The sequence below is a fragment of the Puma concolor genome, chromosome B2 (genome assembly GCF_028749965.1).
Source record: "Puma concolor isolate L17-30 chromosome B2, mPumCon1.1.hap2, whole genome shotgun sequence".
Classification (NCBI taxonomy): domain Eukaryota; kingdom Metazoa; phylum Chordata; class Mammalia; order Carnivora; family Felidae; genus Puma; species Puma concolor.
Genome location: NC_141671.1, coordinates 82,727,205 through 82,743,277, shown reverse-complemented (window position 1 = coordinate 82,743,277; position 16,073 = coordinate 82,727,205). Strand labels below are relative to the sequence as shown.

The window sequence follows — 16,073 nt, the reverse complement described above, 5'->3', positions numbered from 1 at the left end:
GGGATTGGTAGTGTACCAGGGAGGGCATCTAATAGTAAGTGAAATTCCATTTTAAAGTCTTATTCTTTCAGTCCAGACTGTTAATTATTGCAGATTAAAATTGATCAAATCATAAAGCCACAATAAAGATTACGACACCTGTGGGGCGCCTGCTGGACTTGGTTGAGCGTCCGATTCTTGATTTCGGCTCAGGCCATGATCCCCAGGTTGTGGGATTAAACCTTGTGTTGGGCTCCATGCTGAACTTGGAACCTGCTTAAGATTCTTTTTCTTCCTCTACCTCTGCTCCTCCTCTGCTTATGCTCACGCGTGCTATGCCCTCTCTCTCTCTCTCCCTCTCTCTCAAAAAAAAAAAAAAAAAAAATTACCGCATCCGTAAGCATTTAGGTTACCATGAGTGAATGTCAGTAGAAATAACATAGAACAGAATTAAGCCCTCAAATATTAAGACTCCAAATATTTGAAATTATCAATATGGAATATAAAATAAGTATGCTAATTTAAAAAATGGAATTAAAATGTTCAAGGAGTAAAAACTATTCAAAATGACCAAAAGAACTAAACACAACATTTAGGAGTAATTAAAAAATTTCAATAGATCTGGAATAGGTGACAAGAAAATCAGTAAGCTGTAAGATATCTGCAGTTACCCAGAATGCAACACAAATAGATGAGAAAAATGATAGGTTAAGGAACATAGGAAAAAGGAAAAGACTAACAACATAGAACTCCAGTGAAGAAAATAGGATGGGAAGAGATTATAATTTAAAAGGTATTGGCCAAGAATTTTCTGGACAAAGTTATGAATTGTAAATAGGATAAATGAAAAGGAGTCTACTCTGTGACACACCTTAAGGAGGCTACGGAACAACAAAAACAAAGGGGAGATTTTTAAATCAGTTAATCAGAAAAGAGATTACCTACAAAGGATTGTCAGGTAGACTGAAGTATAGTTTCCAATACCATTAATGAAAGCTAGAAAACTAGAATCATAACTTCACAGAGCTGAGAAAAAATAGTTACCTACGCAGAATTGTGTACCTGCCCTAAATTATTTTTAAGGAGAAAGGTGCAAGTTAAAGACATTTTGATAGAAAACCTGAGAGAATTTACAATACATGGACCTTAATTGAAGGTATTTGGGAAAGAAAGAAAATGATTACATAGACAAGTATAAGGTTCAAGAAGGAATGGTGAAACAAAATGAGTAAACATACATTAAGATAAATGTTGGCCATATAAAACAAAAATACCTTTTTGCGTGTAAGAAGGGGATTCAAAATAAAGAATTATTTCTACTTGTTTACAGATTAACCAACATGACTATAAGTCTTTTAGGTAAGGATATTAGAGAGTGTCTCACACATTTATTTTTAAATGTTTAATTAACTCTTTAATAACAAACTAATAAAAATTGTCTTTTTACACTTCCAGAATGCTTTATATATTTCAGTTCTTATAGGACTAACAAGTTACATTGGGATATAAGAAGCTTAAGACTCTGAGTATCAGGGTCTTTGGAATCTTAATAGCTGAGAATATTAGCTATTTTAACACCAGCTGCTGTAGCTCATACTGGGCTTATCATAGTAGAAATGTATTTTTTGTGCATGTAAAATCCAAAACAGGTGTTCTTCTTTGGCAGATGGTCTTCCATGTAGTCATTCAAGGACCCAGTTAGGCTCCCTCCATCTTGTATTTCTGCTACCTCCAGGACTTTGGGAACGTAGGCATTCAGCCAGCAGATAAAGAGAATGGAGATCATGTGAGAGATTTTTTGGGCCACACCTAGAAGTAACCCTCCCTCTACCCACATATCAGTGGCCACAACTCAGTCTTAGGTACATCTAGAAGTTCAGAAAAGTGTGCCCCAGAGGAAGTTGGGGGTGGCTTTTATGAGCAGTCGGCCAGTCCCGGTCCCCCAAAGTATTTATTTATTGCTCTAACCACAGGTTAGAACCACTTACTGTTCTTTGCCAGTTAAACATCCCAAAGGCTCTTCCAGTCACCATCTAGTTCACCATCCAGGGTCTCAGGATGACATACCGTGCTCTCCAACTGGTCTGGGTGTGGCCCGTTTAATTCATTTGGAAAGCAATTAAAAGGACAAGTTTATCTGTCACCTCTTCACCTCTTTCTCCCAACTCACACAATACATAATGGCAGAAAGACAGGACAATCAGTAAAATTTCCACTGGGAAAAGAGAAGCATGGAGGCATATAGCAGTTACTGGTGTGTAGGAATGAAGTCCTGCATTGTCTGGTCCCTCTGCCCTGGATTTGTGAGCGTGGTCTTGATCTGACCTTGATTTTACCCTTGGAAAGGAACTCCCTTATCCATTGCTCATGACTCCAACTTTCACCCTTACCTAGACTCCTTGTGCATTTTCATACCACGTCAGACGTGGGTTTTGGCATAGACTGTCCTCAGAAGCCCTACAGTTTATATAACCTACATCCTGCTTATGTAGATCTGGGGTCCTGAGGATTGTTGTTAAGACTCAAAACAATCAAACTTTTAATTAGAAACTTGCTCCTTTGGCAATATTGATTTCTTCAAAAGTAGGTTTGTGATCTCTGGTTCCAGTCAGTTTCATGTGCCTATAACTATTACCAGAATTTTTTGTTAGGCAAAATCTTGAACCTGGTTTATTTGATTTCTGGCCACATCGCATTTTCTCAACTGAATAGTGGCACCCTGAAGCCGTTAAGTTTCGGTGGGAAGTACTCTCTTTTAATGTGTTTTTTGCTGCAGTACTGAGTCTTCGTGGACCTTTGTCAGTCTTACTTCCTTCTGTTTGGAATCTAGAAGCAGTCAGCTTTTGTAGTCCTTTAGGACCACAAATTATCATAGGAGACAGATTTTACCAAATGTTTTGCCATGTCATTACATGGATTTTTCCAGCCTCCAATTTTAGCTTTCTTGTGCCTACTACTAAGCTAATATCAAATACAGTATATTAGATTTTTGTTACACCACCACCCACTTCTGTACCATTTTCTCATATTGGTTAGAGTGGCACTGTTATAATAGATAAGCTCTGAAATCTCATGGCTTTACAAAATATTTTTTTTTCCTTCACTCGTATGAAGTCCAAAATGAGTGTTTCTGATTAGTGAGTTTTTCACATTGGTGGCTCAGAATCCCAGGCTTCTTCTGTCTTGTAATTCAAAATCCTCTGAATGCAGTGGCATACGAGGAAAGAAGAAGGAGTAAATTTGTCTGTGGGAGATTTTTATGGCCAGGCTTGAAAGTGAAGTACATAACTTCTACCCACAATCCATTGGCTGGAATGGACGAACAGCCCCATCTAACTGCTCAGAAATCTAAAAAATCTAATCTTTTTGCCCAGGAGGGAAAGGAAATAGGGTCAGTGAACAGTTAACCAGTCTGGATACATTAGTCTAAACTAAAGATTCATATCTGTTTGCCATAAGATTAATAACAAGTCTGTAAACGTTTGGACCATGATCCATGGTAAGACATACTTCATAGTCTATTGTGTACATATTAATGTGTATAAAACTGAAACAACATACATGAAACAGTATTTAATCTGTTTGTGACACACTTTGGTATTTTCTATTCTATTTTTTAAAATGCTGTCATAGTCTACTGAATCAATTTTGTGACCTAGGTTTCCAGATCTTTGGGCTAGATTTTATGATCTATATTTTAAGACTAGGTTTCTGCCTGCAGCTTGAAAAACACTGCAAGGGGTAGATTACGTTTAGGGTGCAAGTGATTTATGAAGGTATTGAAATCTATCCACTTTCATTTCAGGACACCATAACGTTGACCTAGAACTTTTTAAAACCCCATGTTTAATTTTGGCCCAGAGAGACATATAGTCAGGAAAGATCATGGAGATAGAGATGGAGACATCAAAATGTGGGTCTAGCAGTCTCCCTAAGAGAACTAGGTTAAGGTCAGTTAATCTTTGCTAATATTCCTCTGAACTGTTAAGCTGTTAGAGTGACCAGGAAGCATTTGACAGAAGTTGAATAGTGACATTTTGCTTAACACTTTCTGTTTCCACAAATGTCTCTTCTTTTTTTGTAGGAATCAAGTATTGGTCTAATAACCTTTGTTTTTGTTTTTTTGTAAACAGCTTGTTGCTGGTTGCAGGGGGGACAGTTTTAAAAATCTGTGACTTTGGTACAGCCTGTGACATTCAGACACACATGACCAATAACAAGGGCAGTGCTGCTTGGATGGCACCTGAAGTTTTTGAAGGTAAAATGACAAAAGCATGTTGTGATTGATAATCTTCCTTCTTACTCCATATACATCCAGCATGTGTTTCTGGCTTTACCCTGTTTCCATGGTTTTACTCCTGCATAGTACATATCATAAAGTATACAGTTAACCCTTGAACAATGCAGAGGTTAATGGCACCACTGCCCCATGCAGTTGAAAATCCACGTGTAACTTTTGACTCCCCCAAACTTAACTACTGAAAGTCTACTATTGACCAGAAGCCTTAGTAATAACATAAACATTTGATTAACACATATTTTATATATGTATTACATACTGTACTTTTACAATAAAGTAAGCTGAGAAAAGAAAATGTTATTAAGATAATAAGGAAAACACATTTATGGTGTTAAACTGTATTTGTCAACAAAAAAAATGTGTGTATAAATCCAGTATTCATGGGTTAGCTGTACTAAAGTCTAAGAAGGTAGTAAACAAATACAGTCCTAGATCATAGTAAGATTTATATTGTCTAGCAACATTCTATGCAAATTCAAGTATATGTTCAATCCTCATTTTCATATTCTACCTATTGCAACTGTAAAAATCACCTATTTGTAACCCTAAAATCAGTATTCATGGTACTTTCATGGTTATTTGTGGTCATGTATGGAGGAGGGAAAAATTGTGAGTCATCCAACACACGTTCCCGGCTAAGGAACGAGACAGCACACCACCTTCGTATTTCAGCTCTCATGCTGTGTTGTTTTTATGATCTACATAGTACCACATTTTTTTCGTTCTTTATGTGCTTTTTGTTGGTGATTTTACTGTTTAAGATGGCCTCCAAGAGCAGCATTGAAGTGTTCTAGTGTTCCTAAGTATAACAAGACTGGTATGTCTTACAGAGAGAAAAATGCATGCTAGCTAATCTTTATTCAGGTATGATTTATAGTGCAGTTCCATGAATTCAATATTAAGAATCCACAATATATATTAAATAAGGTGTTTTAAACAGAAACACACATAAAACAAGGTTATGGGTTTTTTTTGTTTTTTGTTTTTTTTTAATCTATGAAATTTACTGTCAGATTAGTTTCCATACAACACCCAGTGCTCATCCCAAAAGATGCCCTCTTCAATGCCCATCACCTACCCTCCCCTCCCTCCCACCCCCATCAACCCTCAGTTCTCAGTTTTTAAGAGTCTCTTATGCTTTGGCTCTCTCCCACTCTAACCTCTTTTTTTTTTCCTTCCCCTCCCCCATGGGTTTCTGTTAAGTTTCTCAGGATCCACGTAAGAGTGAAAGCATATGGTATCTGTCTTTCTCTCTCTGAGTTATTTCACTTAGCATAACACTCTCCAGTTCCATCCATGTTGCTACAAAGGGCCATATTTCATTCTTTCTCATTGCCATGTAGTACTCCATTGTGTATATAAACCACAATTTCTTTATCCATTCATCAGTTGATGGACATTTAGGTTCGTTCCATAATTTGGCTATTGTTGAGAGTGCTGCTATAAACATTGGCGTACAAGTGCCCCTATGCATCAGCACTCCTGTATCCCTTGGGTAAATTCCTAGCAGTGCTACTGCTGGGTCATAGGGTAGGTCTATTTTTAATTTTTTGAGGAACCTCCACACTGTTTTCCAGAGTGGCTGCACCAGTTTGCATTCCCGCCAACAGTGCAAGAGGGTTCCCGTTTCTCCATGTCCTCTCCAGCATCTATAGTCTCCTGATTTGTTCATTTTGGCCACTCTGACTGGCGAGAGGTGATATCTGAGTGTGGTTTTGATTTGTATTTCCCTGATGAGGAGCGACGTTGAGCATCTTTTCATGTGCCTGTTGGCCATCTGGATGTCTTCTTTAGAGAAGTGTCTATTCATGTTTTCTGCCCATTTCTTCACTGGATTATTTGTTTTTCGGGTGTGGAGTTTGGTGAGCTCTTTATAGATTTTGGATACTAGCCCTTTGTCCGATATGTCATTTGCAAATATTTTTTTCCATTCTGTTGGTTGTTTCCTTTGCTGTGCAGAAGCTTTTTATCTTCATGAGGTCCCAATAGTTCATTTTTGCTTTTAATTCCCTTGCCTTTGGGGATGTGTCAAGTAAGAAATTGCTGCGACTGAGGTCAGAGAGGTCTTTTCCTGCTTTCTCCTCTAGTGTTTTGATGGTTTCCTGTCTCACATTCAGGTCCTTTATCCATTTTGAGTTTATTTTTGTGAATGGTATAAGAAAGTGGTCTAGTTTCATTCTTTTGCATGTTGCTGTCCAGTTCTCCCAGCACCATTTGTTAAAGAGACTGTCTTTTTTCCATTGGATATTCTTTCCTGCTTTGTACAAGGTTAGGTGGCCATACTTTTGTGGGTCTAGTTCTGGGGTTTCTATTCTATTCCATTGGTCTGTGTGCCTGTTTTTGTGCCAATACCATGCTGTCTTGATGATTACAGCTTTGTAGTAGAGGCTAAAGTCTGGGATTGTGATGCCTCCTGCTTTGGTCATCTTCTTCAAAATTACTTTGGCTATTTGGGGCCTTTTGTGGTTCCATATGAATTTTAGGATTGCTTGTTCTAGCTTCGAGAAGAATGCTGGTGAAATTTGGATTGGGATTGCATTGAATGTGTAGATAGCTTTGGGTAGTATTGACATTTTTACAATATTCTTCCAACCCATGAGCACGGAATGTTTTTCCATTTCTCTATGTCTTCTTCAATTTCCTTCATAAGCTTTCTATAGTTTTCAGCATACAGATCTTTTACATCTTTGGTTAGATTTATTCCTAGGTATTTTATGCTTCTTGGTGCAATTGTGAATGGGATCAGTTTCTTTATTTGTCTTTCTGTTGCTTCATTGTTAGTGTGTAAGAATGCAACTGATTTCTGTACATTGATTTTGTATCCTGCAACTTTGCTGAATTCATGTATCAGTTCTAGCAGACTTTGGTGGAGTCTATTGGATTTTCCATGTATATATCATGTCATCTGCAAAAAGTGAAAGCTTGACTTCATCATTGCCAATTTTGATGCCTTTGATTTCCTTTTGTTGTCTGATTGCCGATGCTAGCACTTCCAAAACTATGTTAAACAACGGCGGTCAGAGTGGACATCCCTGTCGTGTTCCTGATCTCAGGGAGAAAGCTCTCAGTTTTTCCCCATTGAGGATGATATTAGCTGTGGGCTTTTCATAAATGGCTTTTATGATCTTTAAGTATGTTCCTTGTATCCCGACTTTCTCGAGGTTTTTTATTAAGAAAGGATGCTTAATTTTGTCAAATGCTTTTTCTGCATCAGTTGAGAGGATCATATGGTTCTTATCTTTTCTTTTATTAATGTGATATATCACGTTGATTGACTTGCGAATGTTGAACCAGCCCTGCATCCCAGGAATGAATCCCACTTGATCATGGTGAATAATTCTTTTTATAAGCTGTTGAATTTGATTTGCTAGTATCTTATTGAGAATTTTTGCATCCATATTCATCAGGGATATTGACCTGTAGTTCTCTTTTTTTACTGGGTCTCTGTCTGGTTTAGGATTCAAAGTAATACTGGCTTCCTAGAATGAGTCTGGAAGTTTTCCTTCCCTTTCTATTTTTTGGAATAGCTTGAGAAGGATAGGTATTATCTCTGCTTTAAATGTCTGGTAGAATTCCCCAGGAAAGCCATCTGGTCCTGGACTCTGATTTGTTGGGAGATTTTTTTTTTTTTTTAATTTTTTTTTTCAACGTTTATTTATTTTTGGGACAGAGAGAGACAGAGCATGAACGGGGGAGGGGCAGAGAGAGAGGGAGACACAGAATCGGAAGCAGGCTCCAGGCTCTGAGCCATCAGCCCAGAGCCCGACGCGGGGCTCGAACTCACGGACCGCGAAATCGTGACCTGGCTGAAGTCGGACGCTTAACCGACTGCGCCACCCAGGCGCCCCTTGTTGGGAGATTTTTGATAACTGATTCAATTTCTTCGCTGGTTATGGGTCTGTTCAAGCTTTCTGTTTCCTCCTGTTTGAGTTTTGGAAGTGTGTGGGTGTTTAGGAATTTGTCCATTTTTTCCAGGTTGTCCAGTTTGTTGGCATATAATTGTTCATAGTATTCCCTGATAATTGCTTGTATTTCTGAGAGATTGGTTGTAATAATTCCATTTTCGTTCATGATTTTATCTATTTGGGTCATCTCCCTTTTCTTTTTGAGAAGCCTGGCTAGAGGTTTATCAATTTTGTTTATTTTTTTTCAAAAAACCAACTCTTGGTTTCAATGATCTGCTCTACAGTTTTTTTAGATTCTATATTGTTTATTTCTGCTCTGATCTTTATTATTTCTCTTCTTCTGCTGGGTTTGGGGTGTCTTTGCTCCTCTGCTTCTATTTCCTTTAGGTGTGCTGTTAGATTTTGTATTTGGGATTTTTCTTGTTTCTTGAGATAGGCCTGGATTGCAATGTATTTTCCTCTCAGGATTGCCTTCGCTGCATCCCAAAGCATTTGGATTGTTGTATTTTCATTTTTGTTTCCATATTTTTTTTAATTTATTCTCTAATTGCCTGGTTGACCCATTCATTCTTTAGTAGGGTGTTCTTTAACCTCCATGCTTTTGGAGGTTTTCTAGACTTCCATGTTTTGACCAGTTGACGTTAAGAGCCTCACAGGAACCCAACTCTGATTGCCCCTATGAGCAAATGATTCAGCATTCACTAATTTCAGTCTTTGCAGAAACTTTATAGAACATAAATACGAGGAATAGTAAGACTCAACTGTACTTTTGTATTGGTTTCCTAGCAATTAAAAATTGACATCTAAAGTTGAAATGAGCATGCCTTTGGAATACAAGTCATTTGGCAGAAATATGATAACTAAGAAAGACAAGTAAAGAAAAATCTTATGTTTAGTTTCTTTTTTTAAGTTTATTTGAGAGAAAGAACAAGTGGGGGGAGGGACAGAGAAGGAGAGAGAGTATCCCAAGCAAGCTCCAGTGCTGTCAGCACTGAGCTGGACGCAGGGCCCAATCTCAAGAAACGTGAGATCATGACCTGAGTCAAAATCAAGAGTCAGACGCTTAACTGACTGAGCCACCCAGGCACCCCTGTTCGCTTTCTTTTACATCTCCATATTTCACGCAAGTTCTAAAAGAATGGTCTATAAATTCATGATAGGTTTCTGTATGAAAACATCAAGCTATCTGTTAAATGAGTAAAGTTGAACTGAAGATGTGTGATTTGTATATTAGCAAGTAAGACTGTCCATAAAATTTAGATATGTTTAGTAATCAGTCAGGTTCTGCTTATGTCTTATTTCTTTTATTTTTTTTTAAATTTTTTTTTTTCAACGTTTATTTATTTTTGGGACAGAGAGAGACAGAGCATGAACGGGGGAGGGGCAGAGAGAGAGGGAGACACAGAATCGGAAACAGGCTCCAGGCTCTGAGCCATCAGCCCAGAGCCTGACGCGGGGCTCGATCTCCCGGACCGCGAGATCGTGACCTGGCTGAAGTCGGACGCCTAACCGACTGCGCCACCCAGGCGCCCCTTATTTCTTTTATTTTTGATGAATTTAAAGATTTTTGTTTCTTTGTTTATAGCCACTTGAGGGAAAGAGAAATTTGCTGTGCACATGGTCACTTGAGTGGACCTATTTTGCCCTAAAATTCAATCAAAAAGTGAATGGACCAGCAAATGTTAAATTATACAAAATTAAATAATGCCTCCTGTTTTTAAGTTCATATACAGAATACATTGTTTTAAAACTATTTAAAATACTTTTTTGTGTGTTAAAGTAACATAGTATTACTATAGTATGGAAAGCAAAAAGATTTTATTCAAAAAAGCCCAGAAATAAAAGTTACTTTTAATATTTAGAGTAACAAAGGTCATACTGTTAAGCTAGACTTCTTCATTTCTGAAAGATGTCAGCACCTGTAGCCCAAGTCCGACTGTAATCTCATTTTATTTTATTTTATTTTTTTATTTTTTTTTTTTTCAACGTTTATTTATTTTTGGGACAGAGAGAGACAGAGCATGAACGGGGGAGGGGCAGAGAGAGAGGGAGACACAGAATCGGAAACAGGCTCCAGGCTCTGAGCCATCAGCCCAGAGCCTGACGCGGGGCTCGAACTCACGGACCGCGAGATCGTGACCTGGCTGAAGTCGGACGCTAAACCGACTGCGCCACCCAGGCGCCCCTGTAATCTCATTTTAATGCTTACAGTGTGCAGCTTAGTTGCATGTGTAATGCACGTGCTAAGTACATGTGTAGCTATCACTATAATAATTGTTCGTTGTTACAGTGGGTTTTTTGTGGGTTTTGGCTGTTTATTGTGCTGATTCACCCACCAATTTAGTGATCCTACAAATTTGGCAGCGTAATCTGCTTACTATAAATTTGTTATGCATAATTTTCACTGCTTACAACTTTTAAGTTTGCAAATTAAATTTTATCTTGCCAGATATTGAAAAGAAAATCTTATCACTAAATTAGAAATTTCTTCTGCTTTGCTAGTAGGGTAGTTCTATCCATCAAAAGAATGAATGGGAGAAGAAAATTTAAGATTAAAAAATTACAGAAAGTAATGTACAAATGTCTCATACTGTGTCCCAGGGAAAGTATAAGTCTAAATAAATAGAAGAAAGGTCCTATGCCTCCGAATGAAAAGGTAGAAAATGACCAACTTTCTAAGGTGATTTTTTTTAGTGCATTAACACTCAATTCATTAAATAAATATATTTGTTGCAGAGACTTAAGGTATTTCACAAAGAGTAATTTCTCAGCTCTACATGCAGCATCCTCCTGTACACAGTGCTCACTCTTAAAATTTATGAAAACAGTTGTTTCTGTAAGTCATGTGGAAAAAAGTCTTGAAATTATACCACCTTTTTTTCTAGGTAGCAATTACAGTGAAAAATGTGACGTCTTCAGCTGGGGTATTATCCTTTGGGAAGTAATAACACGTCGGAAACCCTTTGATGAGATTGGTGGCCCAGCTTTCCGTATCATGTGGGCTGTTCATAATGGTTCGTAAAAAGAAATTTTTCTTTAATTATTTTGCATATTTTCTGTCTGGAAAATTGTGTGTACCTCAAAGAAAATCATTTATCCCTAACATTAAAACGTCCAGTTCTTTGTTGCCAGAATACTTTGCTGCCATCAGTCTCCTGCACTCCTCCCCACACCCCCCAAATCAGTCAGGGCAGTGCCGAGATTGGTCCTATCCTTAGAACAAGGCTGAGGAGGTCTGCTGATTCTGCTGATTTGGGAAAGGCCATCAGTACAGCCAGAGCCAGCTACCTAGGATGGCTTTCTCCAGGGGATAGAAAAGCATTGGGTTGGACTCTGTGGAGAAAATAAAATTTAAAAATTAAATAAATAAGTAAAATCTCTTCTCATGATCAAGGTAGTTGAGGGAGGTATAACCTTTTCTCTTGAGGAAGCAAAGAATAATAATAAGAGTTGTTACTTAAGCTATTCGTAAAGACAAAACAGAGTTCCTCACATACTCTTTATCTCCTCATCCATCCTTATGAAGGGAGTACTATTCCTCATTTTACAGTTTTATAGGTTAGGAAACTGAGACCTAAACAGGAAAAGGAAGTTGCCCAAGGTCACTAGATTAGTAAGTGGTATTGCTGGGATTCATATCCAGATCTTTGTGACTCTCGGTGCCCATATTTTTAAATTATATTGATATATGAACTCTTTCTTTGCATCCCTCCCGCTCCTTTTAGACCTGTAGTTATGTTTCTAACCACTTATGATGTTAAAATACATGTTCTTCATAATCTAGTTACTTCACATTTTATTTGGAAAAATAAACTCTTCATGAAGGGAAACCTTGTTTAACCTTCCTAATTTTTACATCACTCTCTAATTTATCATTTGGCTGTAATCATTCTGATTATGGCATTTTAGTTTTATTGGCATTTTAATACACTATTCCACAAATCATACAAATACCTGCCTAATTAGGTCATTAATAGACTTGTCAAACAGTGCCATCATCTGAGTAATCTTAAGTGTTTTTACCAGTTTCCTGTACTACCTTTCATTTTACTACCTTTAATGTCATTGTAGAGAGTACTAGAGCACTGACAAGACAGTGTTTCATGTTCTCTCTGTCAGTTGTCAGTAAATAATTGACAGTGAAGTAAGGAATAAAGACTAACTTGTTAGTTGGTGAAATTACAAAAATTTCATTATATTTGAGGCTTTCTTTAAGATAGGGACCTCACTAATAATATTACAGTCTTGGTAATTACGTAAAAGTTGATAGTTTTCAGCTTGTGAAATGACAGATTCACAGCAGCCAAAAAATGTCTGCCACCAACAAAAGAGTCATTTGGAGGTCAGTGAGTATGATACCACAGTGATGTGACTTTTCTGCTATGGAAGATTTTTCAAACACATTTGAAATTTTTACAGTAAATCTGAAAATACAGTTCAAGGAAGATTACCTCAAGCCACCATTTTATTTTCTCAATAAAACACTAAGCCATTATTATTTGTTAAAAGAACAATATTAGAACAAATGAAATATTATTTCTCAGTCTCACTCTTAACCATAATGCATATAAAAATTTTAATTTAACTTTGCAAAAAGTATAGCTTCCCCTTTATGAAAATATGTTAACCTAATAGACCAAAAAAATGTACTTTTATTATTCCAAAATAAATCTTAAATTACAAGAACTATAAAATAACTACTGTATTGGAAATACATATAAAAAGCTTACACCATTCTTTGGGTAAATACATTCTTTCCCCCCCCTCTAATTTTCAATTATAGGTACTCGACCACCACTGATCAAAAATTTACCTAAGCCCATTGAGAGCCTGATGACTCGTTGTTGGTCTAAAGATCCTTCTCAGCGCCCTTCAATGGAGGAGATTGTGAAAATAATGACTCACTTGATGCGGGTATAATCCTTCTCTTGAGGGGCTTTGGATTTAGGGGAATTTGATATATACTGAGTTTGAATGGGATTTTGAAGTAAAGAGACATTATTGCTTTTTTCTGCTTTATACTTTTCTGTATTGTCCAAGTTAGAATGGGTACTTATCACTCCTATAATCAAAGGAAGAAATGTTATTTTGGAAAAGAAAAAAAGTCTAGTTCTTTATACTGGAAAGATAGCTAGACTAGGTTTCTGGACTTGGTTTTTCCTCCTGTGTAACTTAGTGGACAAATGTGTTTGTTTGGGGGGCCTGTTGCCTCATCTGTAATGTGAGAGAAGCTGAATTAAATGTCTTTACAGGACTTAGGTATATTCTGACTCTAATACTTGCCAAACTAAATTTTAAATTTTCTTGAGTGCAGATCTTCTTCAAACAATCATTTATCTGCAGGGCAATAGAATGGTTGCATTCCCAGACACCTTTATTTAAATGATTTTTACCTTCTGGTTTTTCATTGCATATTTTTAGCTTTTCATTTGCCATTAAAAAGTTAAACTTCTAGGATTTATGGAATTTTTAAATTTAGAAGAACCCTGTTAAATGATCATCAAAATGTCTTAGTCTATAGGGGCGCCTGGGTGGCGCAGTCGGTTAAGCGTCCGACTTCAGCCAGGTCACGATCTCGCAGTCCCGGAGTTCGAGCCCCGCGTCAGGCTCTGGGCTGATGGCTCAGAGCCTGGAGCCTGTTTCCGATTCTGTGTCTCCCTCTCTCTCTGCCCCTCCCCCGTTCATGCTCTGTCTCTCTCTGTCCCAAAAATAAATAAACGTTGAAAAAAAAAATTTAAAAAAAAAAAATGTCTTAGTCTATAAACAAACACTTTTAGAATTATTTGAATAATTTTAGGACTCTGGTTTTTGGTGCACTAGCAAAATCTACCAAGCGCTACTTTGACTTTTAAAAGTTCACATACTTATGAAAAGTCCCTGAATTTCAGAACAATTTGCTCACTAGAAGAACCCTTCAAACTCCTTAAATATATACTTCCTAAATGGCCAAAGATCTGTTTATTCTATTGAAACCAAGCATGAACTACTCTGATTAAAACTTCCCATCATATGTGGATACCAGCTATACATCAGGCCCTAAAGATATGGTCATAATAAAACAACTTAGTCGCCATAGTCAGATACTTGAAAACATTGGGATACATAAATTGTTCAAATTATAATTGTACTTATATTTGCTTTGTCTGATTTGAAAAGAAGACCTTCCTTTTTTCCCCTAAGTTCTAATATTTATCCAGCAAAAATTTCCAATATTACATCTCCAGTTTATAGAGAAACAGCCATAATCTATCTCTGATATTCAAAATATTAGTTCTAACAATTATTCTATGACATAACAGTCTCAGTTGCCAGACAAACAATAATTTCAGCAGTTCGGAAGTTTATATCACTACTATGAGAACATAAGTACGTTTTATATCATTGTGAGGAGTCATACTATTTCCTGTGTTCCTTTACAGAAATGTATGCTGTTTTCTTCAAAACTATCTAGGCTCTATGTAAAGTAGATACTTAAGTAGATATATGGCATTGATCATAGTGGAAATTCAAAAGAGTAGCACATTATCATCATCTTTGTAAAATCAAAAACTTAAGGAACATGCTGAGTTTAAGTATCTGTAAATTCAGTGTATGCCTTACAGAAAATAAAGCAGCACTTTCCTACTTTCAAATCCCAGAACAAAGAAATAATTAATGTGTACTCTCCAAGTTAATTCTTACAGGGTTTAATTTGTATTAAAGAAATTTTAATTTTAGTATATGTGCTGCCGAAGCGAGCACTAAAGAAATTTTAAATTGTAATTTACTTTTTCATACATAGTACTTTCCAGGAGCAGATGAGCCATTACAGTATCCTTGTCAGTACTCAGATGAAGGACAGAGCAATTCTGCCACCAGTACAGGTAAATGGATAGATTGGAAGAGTAATAACCTAATTTTTTTGTGTCTCTGTTCCCATGAAATTATAATCAAGAGGCAATGAATGATGTCTCTATTTGCATTTTAATTTCTTCATTTCATATGATTGACTGCAATTTGAGTTTCCTGGTACATCATTCTTCATGAAGGTACCGAGATTAAAGAGTTACTAAAGACTTGCTTCCAAGTCTTAGAATTCTTGCATAGTTATATATAAAAAGATGGGATATTGTATTGCTGGGAATGTCATTCTTTATTTGAAAAATAAAAATCGTTTTTACACAGACACTGCTACATCAAAGAATATTAGAAATTATTGTAAATATAAAAGACAACATATTTCTTCATCATGAACACCCTACTTTTTGGTCTTTGTAGAAGAGTCTATAGAAACTCTTATTTAAGAACTCTTATTTTTAGTTCAAAGTTCCTTACTTTTCTAAATATCAAGTAGTAGTGGGATTGAAGTTCGTGATCATCAAAAAAGACCATAGAAATAACTCTCTTAGAAAAATTGTGCCTCTCAAATTATATGGCATTTTAAGCATTCATTGTTAATTTAATTAAAACAAAAGGGCTTGTGTGTGTATATATACAATATTTATCCTGTACTTAAAATTGTATTTTTACTGACAAATATTTTTACTGATCTAAATAATTGCATTTATTTTAATCTGGTTTAATAGTTCCCAAATTCCATTTTTACCAAAAATCTTTTGAGTTGCACTGAATTCTTAAATGCACTTCTCTAAAATTCCATCATGTGTTTCTACCACTGCTTCCAAACCCTCTCTCTGTTTAAGCGCTGTGACCTTCAGTCCTTTGATTCTTCTGTTTACTGAGCCACAGTTCTCTTAGGTCCTTCCTTCATCCTCCCTTCACTTAATTCCAGCTGTTATTATAATTTCTTATCTTAAGCTTGTTTGGCTAAACTTAATTTGTTAAATCTGACACTCAGTTTCCCCTTGTCTATAGCAGTGCAGCTGAATGTGTCTGGAGACAACTCATGT

General features: G+C 36.6%; 1 protein-coding gene across 7 annotated transcripts in view; it reads left to right on the top strand.

The window, feature by feature from the left end:
• Window positions 1–16,073, top strand: part of MAP3K7 (mitogen-activated protein kinase kinase kinase 7) — an 87,272-nt gene that overhangs the window by 26,178 nt on the left and 45,021 nt on the right. For all 7 annotated transcript variants that reach the window (XR_015251400.1, XR_015251397.1, XR_015251398.1 and 4 more), the window contains exons 6-9: window positions 4,113–4,237; window positions 11,070–11,198; window positions 12,968–13,098; window positions 14,966–15,047. Coding sequence is in view for 2 of the 7 variants with exons in the window: in XM_025925168.2 (XP_025780953.1) it covers window positions 4,113–4,237; window positions 11,070–11,198; window positions 12,968–13,098; window positions 14,966–15,047 (467 nt within the window). In the remaining 5 variants the exon portion in view is untranslated. The remainder of the gene's footprint in view (window positions 1–4,112; window positions 4,238–11,069; window positions 11,199–12,967; window positions 13,099–14,965; window positions 15,048–16,073) is intronic.